Here is a 24,300-nt window from a genome sequence, read left to right on the forward strand (position 1 = left end):
CTGTAGTAACGCTCTCCGTCTTCAGTAGCTTTGATCAGATGATGAGAACCAAGCAGCTGGTTCCAGGGTTTGGTTCAGCAACAGATCTGTGGTGCTTCTACAGCACTAACATTAATACATGTACAGGTATATATATATGTACAAACAAACAAAAAGAGGAAACACAACGTCATTAACAGGAAACACACCAACATTAATAGAAAACACGACAACAAGAAACACACCAACATTAACAGAAAACACAACGACGTTAACAAAAAACACAACGACATTAACAAGAAACATGACAACATTTCAACATTATGGAAAGCTACTGTAAGTCAGTCAAACTTTCACTTATACCTTCGAGCTAAAAACAGGGCTATGCTGCGTTAATTAAAATATAAAAGGTTGGTAATAGGTTGATTGGACTCTCTCCATTGCCCGTAGGTGTGAGTGTGTGTGTGAATGGTTGTCTGTCTCTGTGTTGCCCTGCGATGGACTGGCGACCCGTCTGTACCTCGCCCATAGCCAGCTGGGTTAGGCTCCAGCACCCCCGTGACCCCGCATTAGGTAATAAGCGGCTTGGAAAATGGATTGATGGATAGGCTATTTAAGGACGTTTCTTGTAGAAACGTCGCTGCCATTTACAACTGCTTGGAGACTGAATAATGTGGTTGGTGCCTATATAGAAACCGGAAACAAAACTCTGTTTAAATGCTTGGTGAGCTGAATCCGCAGGGATCTCTAACTCACGGATCGTTTGGTAGACGGACCTACTATTTAACGAGGCCAAACTAGGTACTGTGCTGTATGGCGCTGTATACTGAGCTGGAACTTGTCCAAGTGCCTTGTTCTGTAGCCAAACAGCTGTTCAGGTCCGTCCGTGAAGTCCTAAAAAGATCGCTCTTCCCTCATCTTATAAGAGTAGACTCCGTCCCACTGAGTCCTGCTTCTTTCAGTTTCGGTTTGGGCGTCCGAATATTTAATGTTAAAATGTGTTGACAGCATATCAAGGCTTGCATCCAATGAAAAACCTTTGATGAAATCATTATCAAATTTATGACCTTCCATTAACATTTAGTTAAAGTTGAATTACTGTACAGCAAACTCTAGGCTTTGAAATCAACTCAGTTCAATTTTACTGTATCTTACATATCCATGTGAGACCACTGAACAAACTGTAGAGCTGAGTTGCAGTAACTTCTTTCTCAGAGCTGATCTGATCTTAATCTGAAATCCTGTGAGTTGAATTTCCTCTGCCATACAGTAATATTTATAACTCAAGTATCACGCTTTAATAGTGTAATGCCTTAGATTAAGTTCACAAAATACAAACAAACACAGCATGGACATTCCTCTATGTAATCTTACTTACAGTATAACAGCATAGTAATGGTTTAATATACCAGTTAAAGCAGCTGCTGTTATGGCAGATAGACTGGACAATGTGTGCGTTAACATACCTATCTGGCATTAACTAAAAAAACAATTTAGAACTGTGTCTATGCCAAATTACCCTGCATTTAGTTGCAGGAAACTATTTTTACTGGAAACAGGTATATACAGTAGACTGACAAAATAGGAACATAGTAGTTCAGAGGTCAGCTCTGTCCAGGGCTGTGCTCTGGATGCAAAACAGGAGGTGGGTGACAGAAGGGTCCTGGCGAAGCCGACATCTATCCTGGACCTTGACTTTCACCCACTGCAGGACACACACCGTCTAATCTGGGGAGCAGCTTCAGTGACAGACTGATCCACCCTTGCTGTGGGAAGATCTTGCTTGCTTGATCTTGCTCTTTGCTGCAATTAGACTGTTCAATAAGCACCAACCTGTACATCACACACACACTCACTAGAATCAGTTGTAAAACTAGCCATTATAACCAGCTTTCTTTATTAGATTATATTATCAGCTCTTACTTTAGTTTCTGCAATTAAAATAAGTGAAGATGGTTTTTAACAGTAAAATTATTGTCAGCACTAGGATGCATACATTTTGTTTGCTAATCTACCGCATTACAGCACGATAGATGGTGACACTTTATTTGATTACAGATAAATATGTCTAGTCTGCTCACTGTATGGTGCAAGTGTCACATGTCTGAAGTTAACAGTGCTTAACTTCTGTGAGGCAGACGCCCTACTAGTTCTCTCCATGTTTTACTTTTATCAACTGCTTGGCACCAGAACAGACATCAACTAGAAAGCCAGTTAAGAAACAGTTATGCTTAAGTTAGCTAACTTTCCACAGATACGAAGAAGTAACCTTCACCCGTAACGTTAGCCGTGTGTGCGTCTAAACATGAGTTTGCAGACACATGTTGTAGCTCCCTCCAAGTTATTCACAGACACAAGGTGTCACAAGGCATAAACAATTGCACCACTATGCATAAACATAAACCAATATATTGCTTAGTGTGTCAGTAAGTCTGCTTCATCTAAAGCAAAATGTTTAGCCTGTGAAAGCAATAATTTTCAAAAAACAAATTAAAAAAGGAAGAGGTCTAAACAGATGCTTAACAGTCATTGGTATGCTAAGCTAACCTAGCTAACTTAGCTCTCCTATACGGCCACCTCAAGATGAACGCAATATTTGCCAGTGAAACAACCGGGGGAATACACGTCATTACTAACCAAAAATGATTTCAGATGTACATTTATGCTTTTCCGTACTTTTACAGGCCTGTAAATGAAAACAAAAACATGAGACGGCGACAGCAGACCCCCCTCCTCCTCCGCTTCAGCCAGACTGAAGTCGAGGAACAGTGTTTTCTGTTAATGTTGTCGTGTTTTCTGTTAATGTTGTCGGTCGTGTTTCTTGTTAATGTCGTTGTGTTTTTTGTTAACGTCGTAATGTTTCCTATTAATGTTGGTGTGTTTCTTGTTAATGTTGTCGAGTTTCTTGTTAATGTCGTCATGTCATCTGTTAATGTTGGTTTGTTTCTTGTTAATGTTGTCAAGTTTCTTGTTAATGTCGTTATGTTATCTGTTAATGTTGGTGTGTTTCCTGTTAATGACGTTGTGTTTCCTCTTTTTGTTTGTTTGTGACTTGCACTTCAGGGCACCAGATATATGGATGTGAAAAAACACGCCTCATCATAGTAACGTTTACATGAATAAGATTTGTGTGAACATACAGTTAATCTTCCTGTTATAAAATACACGCTAACGAAACCTGTGCAGCTAATATGACTATACTTCAGTTATTGGAAGTAACATGGTGTTATAAGCACCATGTTAGAGAGAGAAGCCATTCAAGACCATCACATCATCTACACCACAACTCCACAAAATGCAAATCAGCAGCTGTTAACTGAATCACTTGCAAATATATTCAAAGTAGACAAATTCTGAGGGAATTTTCAGACCTGTTATTGTCTAGGTTCATAAAGCATACGTAATATTATAATCGTTTTATTTATAGAGGCATTTTAGAAAAAGTCAATTTCAGTCAGTTAACTGTAAACTTTGGTAAACTGGAGTTTTGTAAGATCCGACCATCTGTCTGCAAAGAACCGGGAGCGTGCAGCGCCTGCTAGAGACGTGCAGCTCAGTCTGTCTGTGACAACAGCTGCTTACTTAGCTATCAAACTGCAGGTACCTGTAAATGGTATCCGCTATGAGTTTTCCACTGACTGTAGTGATGCCATGTGATCATGTAATCGCTTTACAGCAGTCGTCGATCGTAACTGTCTTTAAACCTCATGTCATGACCCCCCAGTCCTCTGAAACATCTCACAGGACTTTTTGCCATGAGCTCACAGACTACAACCAGTGCTTCCTGTGTTTTTTTGTACTGTACTTTGTTTGGCTGAGACGGGGCGGAGCTAAACGACAGGTAGGCCCAATCACTGCAGCTCAGGTGATTCGTCAGACTGCAATGCATACTGGATGTTGTAGGATATGACCATCTTCAACCACATCACATATTACTTCTGTTTTCCCTGTTTTCTCTGGACATAGACCATCAATCTTAAATGTTGCACATTTTTGCTGATAAAATGTAAAATATTTACATCGCATATTGCTTTTAGCGATGAAGTATCACTTTAACAACAGTCTTTACCTGAATGCGAAAAGGTTGACCAATAAGATAGTATTTCATATTGCCAAAAAGTGATTAAGGCCAATATATGTTCTTTTATGTCTAAATTAAAGCACTTTTTTGCATGTTAGTACAGATAAATAACAATGAAATTTAACTGAGGCAGATAAGAAAGCCTGTATTGGTCATTATCACATTTGTCACAATGTCACAAAGAAACTGGTCCTCGGCATTGAATCCCTCCCTGAGGAGCGGTGGGCTGCCATGCACCGTCTTACCAAGTGTCTTACTCACGCATGGTGCTCTGATGGGCTTGAACCTTTCGCTTCCCAAGCCAATGCTTTACCAACTGAGCTACCAAGAGGCAGTATTTAAAACTGTTAACATTTCGATACCGAAGTCAGCAGCAGCAGCAGCAGGTAGTCTAAACTCTCCGTCTCACCGGCGCCGTGCTTTTATTGTGACAGTCTAATAGCGGACGTGTGTTCGTCACTCAGCTCTCGGTACTTCGGCGGACTCGGGTGGAGCTCAGACAGTAAACATGTCCGTATACAACAGGGAGATTCTGATCGCCACCCGAATCCTGTGCAGCAGCGGTGGAGCCATGCAGCTGCAGCAGCTGCAGTGGGAGCTGCTGCAGCGCTGCTCCGCCAGCCATGAAGACATCCTCTACGTCATCAGGCGGTGCCCCCGCTTCCTGCTGGTCCCTGGTCCCGAGGGGGACGACACCGTGGTGGCCAAGACGTCGTTGCGCCTGTGCAGGAACTACGGGCTGGGGAAGCGGTGCGGCGGCTGTGAACAGCTGCATCTGTGCAGGTTCTTCATCTATGGAAACTGCAGGTTCGGCAAGGGCAGGTGAGCAGCCGGTACCGGTTCTGGTGCAGGTGTGTCCCGTCACGGTAATGTGAGTTAATACAGAAGTTGTGGTCGTTGAATCAAGAAACCTGTACGTGTAGTGACGTCACCTGTGTCCTCCGTCTGATGGTGTTTGTGTCACGTGGACTAAACAAACTGAGCTGAGAATTAAAATACTTTATTTAGTTTTAATAATTTATATATTTATCAGACATTACTTATGTTTAAACGTCGAAATGAGGTCCATGTGACGTTATTATCCAACTAGTCCAACTAGTTTCCAGAGAAATGAAACATGATACAACAAGATGAAACGAAACTGATCAGAAATGAAACTTAAATGATCAGTGTTAGGGAAATTGTTATTGTAAATCTTAAATAAAGCAGACACAATCAGTTCAGAGCTTCTTCAGGATTTTACTTGCAAGGAGTGAGCAGTTTACAGCAAAGGCAAGAGAAGACAAGGATTCAGCTCATAATATATTTCATTTTGGGAGGTGCATAGTCACACAGGACGTGGGAAATATTCTCTGCACAAAGCAAGCATTGGGCTCATCAGATAAGGATGCTACACACCGGTACTCCCTATTTCTTGCAGAGCAGAAGGGAAGAAACTTCAAGGCCATAGCACAGTTAACGAGGCTTCAGCAAAATATGTTTTAATGAATAAATGCTGTATTTTTCCAACAATCAGCACTGGGTTTTAACCATGGACTAACTGTCACACACCAACAGAGAAGTGGATTAGTACCGTGGGTTTTGGTTCTTACAGGTCGAGGTTCTTTGGGGACCTGAGTCACTTTCTGTCATCAGGCCAGAACCCTTCACTGCTTTTTCTCTTCTTCTTTCTCTCAGGAAACCGTGTAAGTTCTCACACAACATCCAGTCGGAGCAGAACTCCAGGTTACTGAGAGAATGTACTTTGCACGAGCTCAGCGAGGACGACCTCTTCCTGCTGCTGCTGCAGAACGACCCATCGCTGCTGCCAAAGGTAACGTGGTTCTGAACCCATTTCCTGTGTCCGTTGGAATTGCACTGTCACATTCCCCCTTAAGCAGAACTTGTTTAGCCCCAGGATCTGCAGCTAGTTTTAAACCAACACATGAGACCAGGCACAGACACTGAAGGGTTTCATTTCAGGAACAGTGTCCTCCGTCTCATGTCATCAGGTGTGTGCTCACTACAACAAAGGCTCGCCTCCCCACGGCTGCTGCACCTTCCAGGACTCCTGCACCAAAGTCCACCTGTGCCAGCACCTGATTCAGGGCGACTGCGTGTTCGGGTCCAAGTGTAAGCGACAGCACGCCATAGATGAGCCGCGCCGGCTCCAACTGGAGGAGAAAGGCCTGAGCAGAGACGTCATCCGGAAGCTGCCCTCCATCTACAGGAACATCCACCACATTGATGCTGCGTCTGATGACTCCACCCCCACAGGTGAGTAACAGGTGACTGTTCAGCCTAAACTAGGAGAGCTCGGGTTCTAAAGGAGGAACCGCCCGCAGGCAGCTCCACAGGTACACATGTAGATTACAGAGTTGCTGATTTATGATGACGTGACTCTTTGTGTCTGTTTTAGAGGTTCAGCCGTGTGCAGCCACTACAGACAACAACATCTGTCTGCACTTCATCAGAAACAACTGCAGGTTCCACAGTGAGTCTCATAAGCCTGGAGAGTTGGTCCTCGACCGCAAATTCCAGCTGATGTTCTGTCTATGGTCCACCAGGGGGCGCCAGAGTCTGGAGGAACTTTCATGCTAACGTTATAAATAATCATCTTTGATTCTAGTTTTATTTAATGATTTGCTAACAGCATAGCGTTGTATCAGTAGGTGTCTGCTCCTGTTCCCCCTCTGTGCAGACGAGTGTCGTCAGGTTCACTTCCACCTGCCCTACAAGTGGGAGGTGTTTGACGCAGGCACCTGGACTGACCTACAGCACATGGAGGACATGGAACGAGACTTCTGTGACCCATCTAAGACTCAGAGGTCAGAGGTCATGTCTCATCTCAGTCATGTTTGAGGTTCAAAGTGAAAAATGACGTTTCTCCATATTTAGTTGTGGAGCTCGGCCCGTTGACTTTCTGACCATGACTCGGGGGTCGCAGGGCGTTCGCCGCCTTTCCACGGTTTCCTCAGTAACAAAACCACCGCACTACCTGCTGACAACAGAGTGGAGGTGGTTTTATAAAGGGGACCAGGAGAACTGGGTGGAGTATGGAGACATGGTGAGTCGGTTTTACCTGTGATGATGCAATGATTGGCCTGTTAGCATCCTAACCCATCTGTCTGCGTGACCTCAGGACGAGAAGCAGCGAACCACGTCACAGACATCCAGGACTTTGGAGGAAAGGTACCTGTCTGACAGGACAGCTGAAGTCAAGGTCCTGAAAGGACACAGAGAGTACGTCATCAGCTTCAAAGGTACCTCGTCCTGTAGCACCTAGAACCAAGGCTCCATACAGACAGGTGTCCTAGGACAGTCACAAAAGAAGCATCTGTGTGGAAAGGAGTTCTGCAAGGCAAGTTCAGAAACATCACCTGAACCATGAAGTAAATTCCTTCCACCAGGGGGTGGTTAGATTCACTCTCTAGCTTCAGAGAAGGTAAAGTAAAACCCAAGTCAAGCACCTGAGTCCTAAAGTGGTGCTAGCCCCAGAATCTGCTCTGTTGTCATCCATGCGTGTTGGATTCTCCTCCTTATGAACTAACTAATGTTCTGTGTTTGTGTTCCATGGACCTGCTCAGAACCATTTGATCCTTCTTATGTCCTGCTTTACAGACATGTACCAGAGGAACCTCAAACACAAGACCAAAAGAAAAGTCCGTCGCCGTCCTCGCTTTGTCTCCGTGGCCGAGGTCAAACTGGTCTCAGTAGAAAAGCCAGAAACACATGTGGTCCTGGTGAACTAGGACCAGTGATGCTGTCTGCACCTTTCTGAAGAGTCTGTTACAGTTGATCTTGGCATCATTTGGATCGGAACCTTATGCTCTGAAGTTACAAAAAAGAATTTAGTATCTTTACATAACCGAAGCTCTGCCATCAACCTTGTCAGCTTTTTTATATATATATATATATATATATATATATATATATATATATATATATATATATATATATATATATATATATATATATATATATATATATATATATATATATATATATTTTTTTATTGTTTTTGTCCAGTCTTTTGAACATAGTTTGTTTGAAGATTTGGTTTGGAAAGTTTGGAAAGACTCAAATCTGCCGTGGACGAATAATCTTCTAAGTGCTTGAAGGTTCTCTCGTCTTAATCTGGATCAATAAAGCGTCTGTCGATCTCCAATCACTGTCCATACTTTCATTGAATTATTGTATAAACCGGTGTAAAGATTTATAGTGACACTATAAATCACTGCGTTTTGGAACTTAGTCAGTTTTTTTGCCTTAACATGTGATCAACTAACAGTGTCTTTAGAGCTAAGAAATTGAACAGATATCCAAATATTCATAGCACAAACAGCGCTTCAGTGCCCTAGGAACGTCTTTACCGTGTTTCCAGGGGGACAATAAAAGGTGACGGACCTGCTCCTAGACGCAGTCAGTTTATATTAATACACACTCGTTTTATTGGGGTTACACATAAACCGAGGAGCATGTTGCTAAAGCCCAGACTGCTGTTTAACGCTGGACAACGATTGTTTACATGTGACTTCATGTCACTGAAGTACACTGGACAAATATGAGCTTATTACAGTGGCTGGTTCCTGGAAGGTTCAATTAGAACGCAGCCTCACACGAACCTCAGCTCCCGTCACCCGATGACCTGCTCACGTGTTACAAATGGTTAATTTAGAGTAAACGTGGTAGCTGTTTGTACATAGGAACCACACACAGGTCAGGGAGGAATAGAACCTCTCTGGTCTCTGACTTTGTCCTGAATCCAAGAAACCGTCACAGGAACGGCGCATTCCACGCGACAGGAATAAATACTCTACACACAAAACCACTGACACCGGGACTAAAGGCTTCACGTCAGTCTGATCAGCAGCAGGGAAACCCGATTGTTCTGATCAGATTACATCGGGGACAGATTAAGCCCCGTTTTCTCAATTTTCTCAGATAAATCGATTTTCTTTTACGCCCAACGTTATTTCTTTGACGTCTTCTAACTTTTATTTGATCTTGTTCTGGTCGGTTATTTGCTTCCAGATTCTGTTCACATGGTGCAGTCCCGGTACTGGCAGGGTCCAATTCTCTCCGTTAGACAGAAAAAACGCTGTCGTCTTTTTAATTGTGGATTTAGATTGACTTCGCCGGGCAGAACCAGGCAAAGCCGGGCCGAACTCTCCCATCAACGGGCGAGCCTAAGAACAATCGGAACCAGCTTCGGCGTGTGGAGGCGAGGAAGACTCCGCACAGAGAGAAGAGGAAGGTCTGCTCCTGCGGGGTCTCTCCGCCTCCTCCTTCCCGCGCCGGGAGCGCGCAGCGCGGCTGCGGAGAGGCGTGACGCGCCCGAACCGCATCTCCAGGATGGCAGGTGGGTCTGATCTGTGACAACGAAGAAAACGCTTCATGTGCTGTTGGCTCGGTTCAGTTCGGCGTCATGTCAATTAGATCATTTTATTTTAGCGGTGCTGCAACTTTGATCTGCATCGTTAATGTTCGGTATCGGTTTAGCGGCTCGCACGCTTCGGTTCGGCCACTTGGGATTCATAGATAAATGAGGAGGGATGCCTCGATCCATCACAGGCGCTGATTCGTTTCAAGGACCAGAATTACGTTGCACCGGCACCGGAACGGACCGGATTCGGTAATTAGGGCACGGATGCTGTGGCGCCGAAAGGTGGGCCGGCGATGGAAGCAGGCTCTGTCCGAAAATAGGGTCAGTGTTGATGGAGGCCGGGCTGAGCCGATCCAGACCGCGAGAGGTGTGAGTGGCCGGCTAAGGAGAGAAACCCAGTGGATATGACACCACCTCGGTTCTGATACAGGCTGAATCCTGTGGTGCTCAACCTGTGGTTGGGCAGCGCCGAATGGTCTTTAAACCTGGAATAGGCTAAATCATTGGGCTGAAAAAAAATAATGAACTGCCTCAGTGTCGGTCCGAGGATCAGCTGACTACACATAAAAAGTAAAATAACAAAGCAAATGTATCAGTGCTGATGTTGAACGGCTCTTCTGTTCAGGTCCTCCTGACGGGCCCTTGGCTCTGTGTACTGGGCTCAGGTCAAAGGCCCTTTGAGGAATACAGACCCTGTGACCCCACTGGACCCTGGCTCCAGGAATAGGACCATGACGGACCTCAGAACCTCAATGTGTTGGCGAACACTTGTGACGCTGCTGATGACTGGCATGCTGGTTTCCATGGTTACCACGTCCTCACCTGCTTCAGGTATGTTTTATAGCCAGCTTCCACTCAGTGACCACTTAATTAGGAACATCAGTCATTATTCTTCACTTCACTTCAAATCGGTGCAGGGGGTGGACTCTGGTGATTCCAGAGTCCTGGAGCACTCAATTGAACTGGACTGTACAGGTGTATCTAATAAAGTAGCCACTGAGTGTGTGTGTGTGTGTGTGTGTGTGTGTGTGTGTGTGTGTGTGTGTGTGTGTGTGTGTGTGTGTGTGTGTGTGTGTGTGTGTGTGTGTGTGAGTTGTGATGTTTTGTGTGTATTGTGGCTCTGGGTCAGTACCACCCCATGTTCCCTGTGGGGGTTGTTCGATCCACCTGTTGGCTGCTGATCAAACGCAACATGGACTCTGGGAAACAGCGCTGAAACATCAGCCGCAGGTTTGGATGCTCAACAGGACTCTGAGTTTCATCACATGTCACAAGGTTTCATGTGGTTCTGTAGCCAAGTCCGGATAAAAAAACGTGACGTGAACAGCAGACGGCTCATGGTTCTGTTGGCACCATCCTCCTCCCACTGATGCCGAGTCACCTGCTTATGAATGACAGGCCGTGGGACAGGTTAAAGGACCGGTCGCCGTGGTAACATCCACCCCTTCTTCCAGCATCACACAGCAATCGATGTTAATGCTTCCAGTTCATCACAGGTGAAGAGGGGCAACGTCTTCTTCATGGGTGGTGGGAGAATATCTGCATGGGAGAGAAGACGAGGAGAGAAGGACCGGCTACGGATCGATGGCTCGATGCAATGTCTGTACGGTGACCTCGCGTCGTTTAGCTGAGCTCTGTGCGTTGGCCTCGCGTCTAGTGCTGATGCAAAGATCTCAGCTGCTGCCTCCCTTGGTGTCTGCTATCAGTATCTGTGTGCAGCAGGGCTTTGGATTTTCAGGGTGTCGACTCCTGAATACCAATGATTCGTCTCCGTTCAGCACGTGATGCTGCCGCAAATCTAAGCGTCACCACGGCAACGAGGCTGGCCGCAGATGAAGAGCCTCACAGGCCTCAGTGACTGAGAGGTTTACAACACTGCAGCATGAGGACGCTTCATGACGTGTACTGTATGCATATCAAATACGATCCAGCTGAAGTCAATGCTCAACATGAACATACAGTTACATTATGTGTTCACGGAGCTGAGATCCGTCAGCTGTGTTTCAGTTACGGGGAATAAAGCAATAGTATAACAGTATATTATAACAACAGTATATTATTCCTGTAGTATCTGATGTCATTTTGTAAATATTCACTATTCCTCTTTTGTCAGATTATATAGTGTTTTTAGGAATATAAAAGGAATCGAGACGTTCAGAGTTAAACAGTAAAATCTGTTGTTTTGGACTCACAGGTGAGCCGGACTTCAACTGGACCACAGAGCCTTCAGCTCCCTCCTCCCCCCCTCCCCCTCTCAGACCTGTGGCTTCTAGCCCGTCCCCAGACTTTGGTTACCACGGTAACGGTGATGGTACAGGCTCAGCAGAGGACTCAGACTCAGGTGCCCAGGGGATCCACTTGCTTCTCAGGCCTCCAGACCTCCTGTCCCCCAGCCTTCCCCCGCCCCTGCCCCCACACACTCAGCCTACTCTCACCCCCCCTCCCTCCTGGGAGCAGGGCCCCTCTCTGGAGGAGCCCTGGGGCTCCGGGGACTACCTAGAGACCCTATCCTTCATGGTGCCCGACGGCGAGGAGCTGGCATTGGCCACACCTCTGCCCAGCCACCCTTATGACGAGGACTCCGATGAAGACTGGGTCTCCTACAACACCGCCTTCCCTTCCCGCCCCACCCTCCCACTCTTCTCCCACCTTGCTCTCTCACCGTCCTCCTCCACCAGAATCCCTCTGCACACCCGTTCCATCCATCCTGACGTCTTCCCCACCTGGGATGAGGACTACGACCTGGAGGACATGATGCCTCTGGAGCCCACAGAGCTGCTGCTGCCGGACATGAACAGCCTTGAGTACTACACCAACCTGCTGGCCCGGGAAAAAGAGAGGGAGCGGGAGAGAGTCCAGGACCGAATCGACCAAACCCATTCCAAACTGCTCATTATGCCAACCACAACACAAACACATCTCCCCTCTTCTTCCCCGTCCCAGAGCTCTGGTCCTGTTCCAGCACGAGACTCCAAGCACGCCCCTTCAGAACCTACTCCTCCCCTCTCCCTTTCACCAAACTACACAAGTGAGGAGAAACCACTGGCTTCATCAGCCCCCCCCTCCACCCAGGTTCCACCTGCTCCACAACCCAAAGATCCCATCCCAACGCTGGACAGACACCTTCCATCCAACACCACTGGCCGGGTCCCTCCCCCTCCTCCACTGGGCCCACCCACCCGACCCGACAGAACAGAGAGGCCCTCGTTAGTCACAGAGAAGCCAGTGAAGACCACTGCCAGGACAACCACCACCACTGTCCTCACCACCACCACCCAGATCACAGCCATCAGCCTGACAAGAGCCCCCCCAGTCACCACACCCAGAGTGGTCCAGCCTCCGCCCACCAGGCAGTACCTGTGCAATGTAACCAAGCCGGAGATGTACCTGGTCAGAGTAGGTAAGAGCCCAAATGAAGCGTCTGAAGGGTTTTTCAGCTCTACAGGTAGAACATACTAAGTATTGATGCTTTGTTCCTGCAGTCAGCTCCAGAGGTTCGTCTGCAGGGTTCAGTCAGGTCAGAGACCTTTTGAAGAGAGAGTTCAACCAGTCGGTGGAGCTTCAGGTACTAATGCGTCCGTTCTGATACAGTATGTTTGAAAATTGTTTTGCGCTTCTGTCCCGTTGTGTTTTATTTTCTACTTCTTAGGTTTTACAGCACGATGAGCTCCTATTGTTCATCTCCTGCGTGTTTCTAACAGGATTTCTTTGTTGCTGCTTTGCTCTCTTTATATTAACGTCTTAAAATTCAGTCTAAGGTTAAACTGATGAATATCATTCATTAATAAATTGTTTCCTCTGCAGTTTCTCAGAACTCCGTCCAGTTTTGCTTTTCGCGTCGTGTCAGGCCCGTTGATCTTCACGGCCATTTCTGTCATCAACACTCTCCGCCAAGCTCCACGTTCCTTTGGCCCAGTTCCCAGCCTGTCCCCGCTCTACGCCGTCCCGGAGCCCAGGTATCAGATCCACTCTGTGCTGCAGTTCGTCCCGGCCCATGTTGACATCCGGGTCTGTAACTTCAGCGAGAAGGTGGAGAAAGGACTGATGCTAGCGTACACAGAGACACGCAGGCGCTCACAGGAGACGGGAAATGTAACCGTGCAGGTGGGTCCGTTTTCCGCGCGGAACAGAACCTGCTGCTGAGGCCGTGATGATTCAGTCTGGCGTTCTATCGTGCCCACAGCTGTTAAACATCACGCTGGCAGCGTCCCGCCCTGCGCCGGCCCAGAAGGTTCCTGTGGAAATCACCTTTGCCGTGCGTGATGCTCGGGGCTACTTACCAGGGATGGAGGTCAGCGACCACCTGAGGAAGCTCAGCCTGGTGGAGTTTAGCTTCTACGTGGGATTTCCTGCCTTGCAGATTGCAGAGCGTACGTCACACATCACATGAGACACATTTAGTTACTTCTGTCTATGGACATTTCAGAGCCAGACTCAGAGGGGCTGTCAGTACCAGGGTGTGTTTTAAACATAGTAATGCAAGTGAGCTACGTGAGCTAACTGTCAAATGTGTCAAGAGAGGTTGAACAAGTCCTTTGCTCCTTACAGCCTTTCACTACCCTGAGCTCAATACGTCTCACCACCTGCGCTCCACCTGGGTCCGTACAGGTGAGTACCTTAAGCCGTGTCCTTCATGAAGCTGGCTTCTCATGAATTCAGTTTGCCTGTGAGACTCGTCTGTTTCTGTGTTTTCAGTCCTGTTGGGAGTTCAGGATCAGCTGGTGACAGAGAGAAGCTTTAAAGCTCGCCTGGAGAGACGTCTGGCTCTGCTGCTGGAGGAGGGGCTGCAGGAGTCCGGCAGGACGCGCTGGAGGAGAGCGACGGCTGTGGGCAACAACAGTCTGCAGGTAGGTCACCTGGTCTGAGCGGTACCGTTAGCCAGTGGTTAGCCACACACACACACACACACACACACACACACACAGAACTTCACCCCACCGCCACCTCAGGCCATAAGCTTTGAGTGTGACACGCTACTCACCTGTGGCTTAGGTGGTGCGTGTGGCAAAGCTGTCTGGGGTGGAGCGCCCCCTGGAGGTCTTTTATTTCGTGGAGGGTCCGAGTGGTGAACGGATCTCGGCTGAGGTGACGGCAGCAACCCTGAATCGTGTGGACCTTCAAAGAGCTGCGATTGTCCTGGGACACAGAGTCCAGCGACCCCTGGCCCAGCGTGAGTCCACACCTACAGGATTTACTTCAATTAAATCAAACTCAAGTTCATTTTCCCTCTTGGTGCAACATATCACAGTTCCATAAGGTCATTCCAGCCACCTCGGTGTTGCCTTGATTTGCGCCTTTGGTGACTCCAGTGCATCAATATGTTGTTTTCCAACTGTAACTGTGCTTGAAGTGGTAAATCCAAGCAATGTAATAAAAAAATCAGCAGCGCCAGGACCGACCCGTGTAGATAGACCTCCATCGCAGCAAAAAGCACAGAAACATGCAGTAGTCCCCAACACAGGACCTTCTTCCCATATTTACATTTTGTTCTTGCAGCACATACAACAGACCAATAAGCGGAGAGAATGTTATATATTACGTTACGTTCTTGCTTTGTGTGTGAAACAAAACCGAACCAAGGAAAACCTACAAATCTATTAACTGATTTGGACCAAAGTAAAGAAATCAAATTGTGAAAGTGTCCTAGGACGACTCCACAGTCCACCACACAGTCTGTAACATGATACAGTACTAAACTAGAACATTTAGTCTTGGGGATTAACAATTCCCAAAACAATCCAAGTAAAACACCACTCACTATCTCCATGGCAACACTTGACTTCCTGTTGACAAAGCATGATGGAGAAGGAAGTTGTAAAGCCTCAATGTTAGTAGAGTTATTATTAATTCAGCTCACCTGTTTCCAATTATCTCCAGCTGTGGAGACAGTGTCTGTCCCTCCGGCTGAGACTCAGAGCCGCAGTATCTGGCTGGTTGTTGGCGTGGTCGTTCCTGTGGTGCTGGCCGTTTTCATCATCATCATCCTGTACTGGAAGCTGTGTGGCTCAGAGAAGCTGGAGTTTCAGCCAGACGCCATCAACACCATACAGCAGAGGCAGAAGGTTGGGGATTGACAGGAGGTGTTCCTGCTGTGTTTGTAAACGCCCACGGCTGATGTTTGTGTGCTCTCTCAGCTTCAGGCTCCTAGTGTGAAAGGCTTTGACTTTGCCAAGCTCCACCTGGGTCAGCACAGCAAAGATGACATCATGGTGATCCAGGAGCCTGGCCCTATGCCCGCCCCCATCAAAGAGGCCACGCCTTCAGACGGCGGAGACCTCAACACCCCCAAATCAAAAGGGTCGTCCACCAAGGTGGGCCGGTCCAGCCGCCGGAGAGGACGGTCAGTACCAGTCTAACAGTCTGTTCATGTAAGAGAGGAGACACTGGCAACTGTAAAAGTCCTAATGAAACAATCACAGTCACTGGATTTAAATTTAAGAAAAGTCTGATTTTAGCCTTGTCTGGAGCTCTGAAGGTTGAGTCACGTCAAGTGGATATGTTCTTTCCATGGCGACGCCAACAATCCAGAATGACCAAGTTCCTCCACTGGTCCTGGGTCTCATTCTGTTCCATTGTTCTTCTTCTGTACTGTGATGCTGCCTTGTTGCCCCTCTGAGGCCACAGGCCTTAAGAGCTGACTTCAGATGTCTGACCCCCAAAACTACCCCTAGCCCTTTGTCCACATAACGAGCCCATCGTTTTCAGGTGGGAGGGGAACCTCACTGAAGGATAAATGTGTGGCCTCCAGCCAACTTTCCTCAGGCCCAAGAAGCTGCTGGATGGTGCTGAAACGCATCCACGGAAATAAATGAGTCCAGATGACATGACTCAACCTTTAGATAACTTCACCTGCATCACTGAGAATCTACAAAACAGCAAAAAAGTATTCAACGTGTAAATGATAAGAATCTATATTTTAAGAGTCAGCTAAATGTAGTGAAGCTACTGCGATGCAGGACCAGCGTAACGCTGTGCAGCGACTCATGCTTCTGTCTCTGTCAGGCTCAGCCCATCAGACGGCGACTCGTTAGGCAGCGACCAATCCAGTGGCCGGGAGTCGGCAGAAGAGAGCACCCGCCCTGTGGCCACGCCCAGTGAGGGGAAGCAGCACCGGAAGCCGCCCAAAAACGGTCAGAACATGCAGCATCATGGGCATCTGAGGCCGTCATACAAGTCAGAGACGCCACCTGTGGCTGTGATGAAGCTAGGCCTGCAGCAAAGAATCCCTAGTATCCATAATAGTCGATGACGGAAATGATTGATAATGATTTGCCTTTCAATTTGTCAAAAAGTCAAATGTCAAAAAGAAATAAAACTCGTACAATGAGATTTACAAAGTAAATTGAAAGTTGAAAAGACCCTTATGAGGGATTAATAATAAGTAAAATGTTTTTATCCAATTCTTGAAAAAAACCATTAAATTAATGGATTCCCAAACCAATGGTTAGTTACATCCTAGTTGATCAGAGATGGATGGAGCGATCAAAGTGAACATCACGTGTCTTTTTTTGTTCAATGCTTCTGGACCGAAGGGAGGAGCCAGATGGGTACGCTTCATCATCACCACCTTCCTCTTCCACTGACCTGCAGCAGACATGAACAAGCCATCTTTACACTGCTGTAGTGATTATATATATAAATAGCACTGTACCTTTATTCATGGTGAACATGCATCAGACGGCATCACAATGTCATGACACCACTGCATTGTTACTTTGCACATCCAGTGTTTTAGAGATTGTTTCACCAGAGCTGAAGGAAACATTCACGTTGACAATCTGAGCGTCTCTCCAACAGCTCCATCGGCCAGCGGTCCAGACGAGCTGTTCTCCTCTTCCTCCATCTTTGATCACGTGGACCGTTTGTCCCGGGGCTCATCAGACGGCACCCGACGGCAGGCCAACAAGGTTCAGCTGATCGCCATGCAGCCACGGCCGAGTCCCCCACAGCCACACGCGCCATCACAGCAGAGCCCCACCCTCACGGAGAAGGTCAGCACAGAGGTGAGACGCACATCAAGTGGACCTCACCCCCACATTTCAACCCTGCGCCATCACCCCCTCATGTCCTCCTGCAGGTGGCGTTGAGACACAAGTCTGAGATTGAGCATCACAGGAACAAACTGCGGCAGCGTGCCAAGAGGAGGGGGCAGTGCGAGTTCCCTTCCATGGACGACATCATGGATGCCTTCGGGGACGGGCCGGTGCAGAGCGAGGTGGCGCAGCGACTCTACAGCTCTGCCCATGACCACATGGACTGCATTCTGCAGGCGGACACCCCCTCTCCCCCCACTCCCTCCGAATCCAAGAAAAGGTCAGCTGTTACCTGCACCTGAACACCTGAGCCAACGAAGCCTTAAGAACTTAAAGGCTCTTAGTGTGAAATGGGCATGTTCACCTTTAGGCTTCCGTCGAGGCAGGGTTCTTCCTCCAGAAGCTTTACAGCTTGTCATTTCCACTGTTACTGTCAACATTTTTTAAGTCACAAAAGTGCATTTATATATGCACAATACACAATATATATGTGTGTTTTATATATTACAACTGTACTGTGCATGTATATACAGTATACGTGTGTGTGTGTGTGTGTGTGTGTTTGTACATATACCTTCAAGCTAACATCTAGCTTGAATCACTGAGAACACACAGAGGCGTGAATTAGAGAAGCTGCAAAGTTTAGTGACAGCATGTATGTACGTATGTTCATATTATGTTATTGATTGGCTACAGTTTAGAGTTTGCTCTATTTGGGATTTGTGGCATTTTATTTAATATATTCAGATATTTTTATGCTATAGCAATAAAACTGAATATAATGTAGCAACTGATATGAGTGTTGATAAGTGTCTGTGTTCGTACTTCTAGAGGGAGGCGTTCTCCTCGGGGTCGCCATGCACAGCCAGGACCTGGAAGTCTTCCTGATACCGACAGAGACAGACTGCTCACAGATCATAGTGCCACCTACAGGAAATACCCCGGACTTAATAACGTAGCTTACATGGTGAGAAACTAGAATCAAATACATACGTTCTAGTTGTGCAGTTGAACTCAGCTCAACATTGAGAAAGGGTCGATTCTATTGATTGGTCATGGTGGTCATCAGTGATGGTCTTCTGAAGCATTCTGGGTTCTTACTCCAAAATGAAGCCAGAACCCTTTTTTTACCTTTACAGTATACTTTATGATCATGTAAGTATTTGGAACACTGCCAGAACGTGACCTGATTAAGTTGTAGGGTTCACCCTAACCCTCTCAGTTTCCCTAAAACCTGCCACCCTCAAGTAAAATGTGTGGCGCATACCTGGACCCGATCCAAGCAGAAACTCTTGATTCTTTATTCTGCTTCATGTCTCACAGTCAGACCCTGACCTGCCGCCGGACCACGGCAGCCCCTCACCTACTGATGAAGTGTTTGACGCTGCCCCAGCCCCACCCCCATACATGCCCCCCCAACCATCCATCGAGGAGGCCCGACAACAGATGCACTCCCTTCTGGACGATGCCTTCGCTCTGGTCTCTCCATCCTCGCAGGGCAGTGCCGGGGTGAGCGGGGTAAGCCCTGCCCTGCCCAGCCCCTCCCCTCAGACCCGCCCCCCAGGCAGGCAGTGGGGTTCTTACCCAGCAGCCCCTTCTCATAGCCCCTTTTCTGCAGTGAGTGTGAGAATCTGCAGCTGAGGCCCAATACTTCTGTCATGACTTCAGCTTTAGTTTTCATTATTCTCTTGTCTTTCTGCAGAGATACGCAGAGCTGGGAATGTCTCCTACATCAGTCCAGGGCCTGCTGCAGAGGTTGGTGTCAAACCAGGCCTGTAGACATCAGCTGAACTGCTGTCGGACTGATGGTTGTGTTCCTTACAGGCAGGGCTTGAGCTCAGGAGGGTATGTTTCTACTGGGGATCAGCTACAGGACTCGGTTTACACCAACAGGGGGCAGTATGAGGACCCTCCATCCTCCTCCAGACCCCGACCCGTAGGGGGTAGTGCAGGTACTGTCATCTGGATGTTTTAAACAGTCACTTGACATTTTAGTCAACGTTTACTATCTGTGATTACCATGAGTTCTTTTTCTTGACCCCCCCCATCTTCACTACCAGGTGCACAGCTCCACCACCTGACCCAAGTGGGCCTGTCCAGTCACATTGGTGTGTATCCTGGAGTGGGTCGCAGTATGTCTGGTCCCACCGGGTCAAGCTGGAACCAGCAACACTCAGACCAGGACCTATCCAGACCTGGAGCCAGCAGAGAAAGTGTAAGTGTGAGGAGCGTAGACTAGTGCTGTCCATAATATGTTGGTGTATGAGTAAATGTTTAGACTATTGGTGAGCACAAATCCGACAAATAACAGCCCTAAAAAATAATCAAGTCTGTTTAGTAGCAACCATGTCCCTGCTTCTTAGTTCTAAAATGACCTTTGCCAGTTCTAAAATGACCTTTGCCATTCCAGATGAGATGAAGGTCATCCCAGGGTTGAAACCCTTGTGAATAATCAAAACTGCAGTGCTTTAATTTTGGCTTTATGACCATAGTTCACCTTCCTGTCTGGCTGTCTTTGAATACTGATGAAGTGATGTACACCTCCTAAAGGTCCAAACCTTGCATCTGTCCTTCTCTTGACAGGTCCTGTCTTTCCCTGAGTTTTCCTCTTCCTCGGTTTTTCAAATGCCCAGCTCCTCGTTACGAGACCCATCTGTTCCCCCTCTCCTCCTGACCTCACCGACTCCAGAATACCCACCGGAGGACGCCTCGCCGTCTGCCCACACCTCTGCCTCTCTGATAAAGGCCATCAGGGAGGAGTTGAGACGCCTTGCCCAGAAACAGGCTGCAGTGACAAGCTACCCTTAACGTTTCTGGACCGGCTTTGGTTTCATTGTGTATTGCTATGAATCACTTTGAGCCTGTTAGGGCTACAAATTAATCTACACTCCGGACTCTCCTGAGCTAAACTAACGACTAACCCATAAAGAATCCTGACCATGAAAATAAAGGACAGTTTATCACGACTGAAAAGCCTTCGGTACTTAACAGGGTTCAACTGTCTGTATGTCAACCATCCCACCATCTCAGTTTTGTTGGATGACTCTCCATATTTCCATTGATGTGCTTCCTAAGAGGGACTGTCCTTCCAAAGGCTTTGGAGCGATCCTTCCTGGAGTTGTGCAGAAAACACTCCCTCCTGTTCTTTTGGATTGAATGGATTTAAGTAGTTCCTGGAGTTCTGAAATAGCTCTTCCTTGCAAACCTTGTGTACGGAGGGTCCTTTTGGATATTTGGAAGCAGTATCCTCTATTGAAATTGACCATTCTTGCCCTAACGTCGAAATCTGGATCATCCTGCCTGATCATCTATGGTGGATGGGCCGTTCTGATCCTAATGTCTAGTGGGTAGCCCTTCCTGGAGTGGCAGTCAATTCCTGAACTCAGTATGCGGATCATCTGTCATGGAGAGTTAGGAATGAGTGTGCCATCCAGACCCTCTATACTGGATTGCTGCTCTTTTGGGGTAGATGGTTTCCACTAAACTTCTTCTGCAGTCTGGATTGTACTTGCATCTGGATCGGTTCATCCTGGAGAGGATGATTCCTTGGCCTCTTGGAATGAATACTTTTTAACTTCTGGAGTGGACTGTTCGATCCCAGCCTTCAGTAGGACAGTTCCTCTTTATGTCCTGGAGTTCTGAAGTGGATTCTACTTTTGGACCTTCTGTGGTGCTAAGCGTCAGCCTCATACGTCATTAACCACTTACTGCCTTCCACTCTCCCATATGCCACAGGGATCACGTCTCTGTTCATTAATCATATCAATGAGGTTTTTGCACTGTCGACAGCTGGAGGTGATGTATAGGTCCAACAGCATGGAGGTCACATACTGTAAGTATCTATAAGAGTTAATATAAACAGATTTAAAGATGTAGAACCCCAGTGAGCACAATATTAATGTCAGATTTATTATTGGAGTATTGAGATCTAACTTATTTTTATTGCTTATATATATAAAAGTATACTTTAAATTGTTTATTTTGATCAAAAAAAGACCAAATTACTGTTTTATGGTTGTGACCCTCTTATGTTTGCTGTATATATTCAGCCAGCGTTTGTTTTTCTGTGGAGACGTTGCTTAGCTGCTCGCTTGCGTGTTTATGTATCAGTGGCAAAAAAAATAGCTTTGACAAATTCTTCTGCCACTGATTTGGTGTATCCACCAGTTAATGGGCAGACGTCTGCCGATTAGGAGGCAGCAGACACAGGAAACATTCATGGCATCCAGACACTAAATCTAATGACAGCACAGCACCCCCAGAGGCTGTAGTGAGTATTACACACAAGGAAATGCATCTGTGGGATTATAAAACAGTGATTATTAGTACATCAGTGGTGAAGGACAGAATCATGCCAGAACATACCAGACATGCCACATGTTCTCTGATCAGAATGTCACACACCAGGAATGACAAACTCAATAGGATGGGGTAAAAATAACACATAACAAAATGTTCAGTCTGTATTTGCAGCTGACTAGTACTACTAGTACCGTCGGCCTCATCTGTGGGGCCGTTCACATAATCCAGTCTCTCTGATCACACATGATCTAGATATTCTTACTTACATGCAGGCCCTGGTCATCCTGCCTGCAAAGCTGGTTTTTGGACCTTCAACGACCTCTCAGAGTATGGACCTCCATGACTTCACTACAGTCTGGTCTGATGAGCCTAAACGAAGCTAATTAATAGTTTGGTTATTGTCCTGTTAGAGCCACCTACTGCGTCAGTGCATCAGTGAGCACAGCTTCTGTTTCTGTAGATGGAAACAAGCCAAGTTATTCTGGCATCAATCGCTGTCACTACAGTAGCAGTATTGAAACAAATTTTTATAGATCCTGCTCTTGTTCGTGTGCTGGACGTGACGCTGAATGTTTCCTAGTCTGCTGGTTGACCGTCTGTCATGTTGGGGATTTGTTTGTCTGCTCTTATTCAGCATGTGTGACTATGTTTGAGGCTTTAGCTGCTCGTGATGTTCCTGTTAATGTTGGCATGCTGCTAAAAATCCCAGAATATATAAGTCAAGACTTGTTCCACATCAAGAATGAGCAAAGAGCACAGTTTGACCGTTACAAACGTACAACAGTCACAAAGCTCATATGACACAAAAATATTGTACAAAAAATTCATTAATTTAAAAGTTCTTTTCCATGACTGTTTTATTTTTCTAATGGTCAAACAGAAAATCAAATATGTCCGTCCAGGCCACCGTAGACAAGTGATCCTCCACGAAAAACGTTGTTGATCCAAACACAGGAAAATAAATGTTCTGTTTTTTGTTGCTTTTGCATTTTTAAGATATTTTTGAATCAAAATGAAGGTTGTGTCAGTGAACAGTGTAGAAAAGAACGTGGATATGTTGTTGAATAGATAACATAATATATATATATATATATATACATATATATCAAATATTTTATCTGAGGTTGCTCTGCTGAGTGGACTCTGCTGGCACCGGTGCCGACACGTCCTTCCTAGACCAGAAACCACCTGCAGAACTCTTCACTGGCTGGAGGCTTCCTGAGAATCAGTCCAGTTGCAGGACTGCACACACCTGCAGGATCACATGGTGCTAATTCAATGACTTGTAATATCTCACACACAGAAGAAACCCTGCAGGTGAGGTGATGAATTCAACCTGCTTCGCTGCAGGTTTCACAACGTTCTGAATGTTTCCTTCAGTGTTTTTTAGAGTTTCTGTGTTTTTTAGATCTGTGACCCTCAGTGAGATTCCTGCTGATGCCCAGGTGCATCGTGGGTGTTTCATTCATGACAAAACTACTGATTCCGAGTCAGCTCTCCAACATGTCCTGAAAGGCTGCAGCTTGTCCACAAGACGAGATGCTGATTCAAACATGACAGGGAAAAAACATGTGTGTAAACGTTAATAACTACACAACAGTTATGCCATTTTGTGTTTACTCTATCTAATGTAAACACATTTACACAGGTATGAGTGTGTGAATGTGAGTGTGAATGGGCGAATGAGAAGTAGTGTAAAGCGCTTTGGATCCTGGAAGGGTGGTCAAAGCACTATACTGTATAAGTACGGACCATTCACCATTAACCATTTATTTTACACTAACAACACACAAACAACAGTTCACAGACACAAGATAATAACTCATTTGATTCACTTGTTACACACACTGTGTTTATTTAACAAGTTATTCAGGTTAGTGTGCAGAACTCACAGCTCGTCTAATATTGAGAGTTTGTGCAGTAAGTTGCATTGTTAGCACAAGAATTGAAATAATTAATGTAAATAATCTATTTATATTTTGAAAAACATAGAAACATGCAAAATTAACAACTGCAACTAGGTGAAACTGCTCATTTTTGTTAATGTTGATTCCAATCGATTCCTTAGTTTTGTCATGAATGGACCTGAACAGATTCTGCTCAGAGCTGGACCACATTCCTGTTCTCAGGACTCAGTGAGCTGCTTTGTTGAAACTGAGCCTGAGGGAAGAGTGAGTTTCCTGGAAACACTGCCAACGGTCGGGCCTGTTCTAAAGTCGCCAGGTGAGCTCTGAGCTGCTCTGTCTCATGACCTGTTCTACCTGAACTCTGGGATCTGCATCCTGTGTTTCAAGTCTGAAAGAATGTGTTAAACATTAAAAAGAGACGTGTTCAAGATCTCACTCTCGCGTATTTAATTTCACTGCTGCGTGTAAACCTTGGCTTGCCGATGTTTGATAAACCTGCGTGAAGACTTAAAAAAAAACATTTCTGAAGTTCAAATTTGAAAAAAGCCAAAGTTTCTTAATTTGCAAGCTGCAAAAAACAAAAAATGTTAAGAAAACAGGTACGCGTGATTTCAAAAGTCAAACCCTATAAAT

The 24,300-nt window shown here is 46.2% G+C and overlaps 2 protein-coding genes across 3 annotated transcripts; both read left to right on the plus strand.

Annotated features, from left to right (window-relative positions):
* The first annotated feature begins 4,506 nt into the window (after nt 1-4,506).
* parp12b (poly (ADP-ribose) polymerase family, member 12b) lies at nt 4,507-8,207 on the plus strand. Of its 2 annotated transcripts, XR_008695655.1 has the most exons (9): nt 4,507-4,882; nt 5,738-5,873; nt 6,052-6,316; nt 6,459-6,533; nt 6,741-6,867; nt 6,938-7,106; nt 7,182-7,302; nt 7,661-7,909; nt 8,104-8,207. XR_008695655.1 is itself a non-coding variant. In XM_055511871.1 (8 exons), the coding sequence occupies exons 1-8, from the start codon at nt 4,569-4,571 to the stop codon at nt 7,789-7,791; spliced, it is 1,338 nt and encodes a 445-aa protein (XP_055367846.1). In that variant the 5' UTR covers nt 4,507-4,568; the 3' UTR covers nt 7,792-7,955. The 2 variants fall into 2 exon arrangements, 1 of the variants encoding a protein (XP_055367846.1); XM_055511871.1 differs by lacking the exon at nt 8,104-8,207 and having other exon boundaries at nt 7,661-7,955.
* A 134-nt stretch (nt 8,208-8,341) lies between these two features.
* Nucleotides 8,342-24,097, plus strand: si:dkeyp-27e10.3 (UPF0606 protein KIAA1549). Its single transcript, XM_029162656.2, has 21 exons — nt 8,342-9,401; nt 10,051-10,256; nt 11,620-12,825; nt 12,908-12,990; nt 13,230-13,529; nt 13,609-13,795; nt 13,974-14,033; nt 14,121-14,272; nt 14,418-14,595; nt 15,303-15,487; nt 15,560-15,765; nt 16,428-16,555; nt 16,958-16,972; nt 17,223-17,428; nt 17,503-17,738; nt 18,290-18,425; nt 18,782-19,075; nt 19,161-19,213; nt 19,283-19,410; nt 19,519-19,673; nt 20,042-24,097. Exons 2-21 carry the CDS (start codon nt 10,157-10,159, stop codon nt 20,264-20,266), a joined length of 4,233 nt encoding a protein of 1,410 aa, XP_029018489.1. The 5' UTR covers nt 8,342-9,401; nt 10,051-10,156; the 3' UTR covers nt 20,267-24,097.
* Nucleotides 24,098-24,300: the final 203 nt, after the last annotated feature.

This window comes from Betta splendens, chromosome 9 (assembly GCF_900634795.4).
Source record: "Betta splendens chromosome 9, fBetSpl5.4, whole genome shotgun sequence".
NCBI lineage: Eukaryota > Metazoa > Chordata > Actinopteri > Anabantiformes > Osphronemidae > Betta > Betta splendens.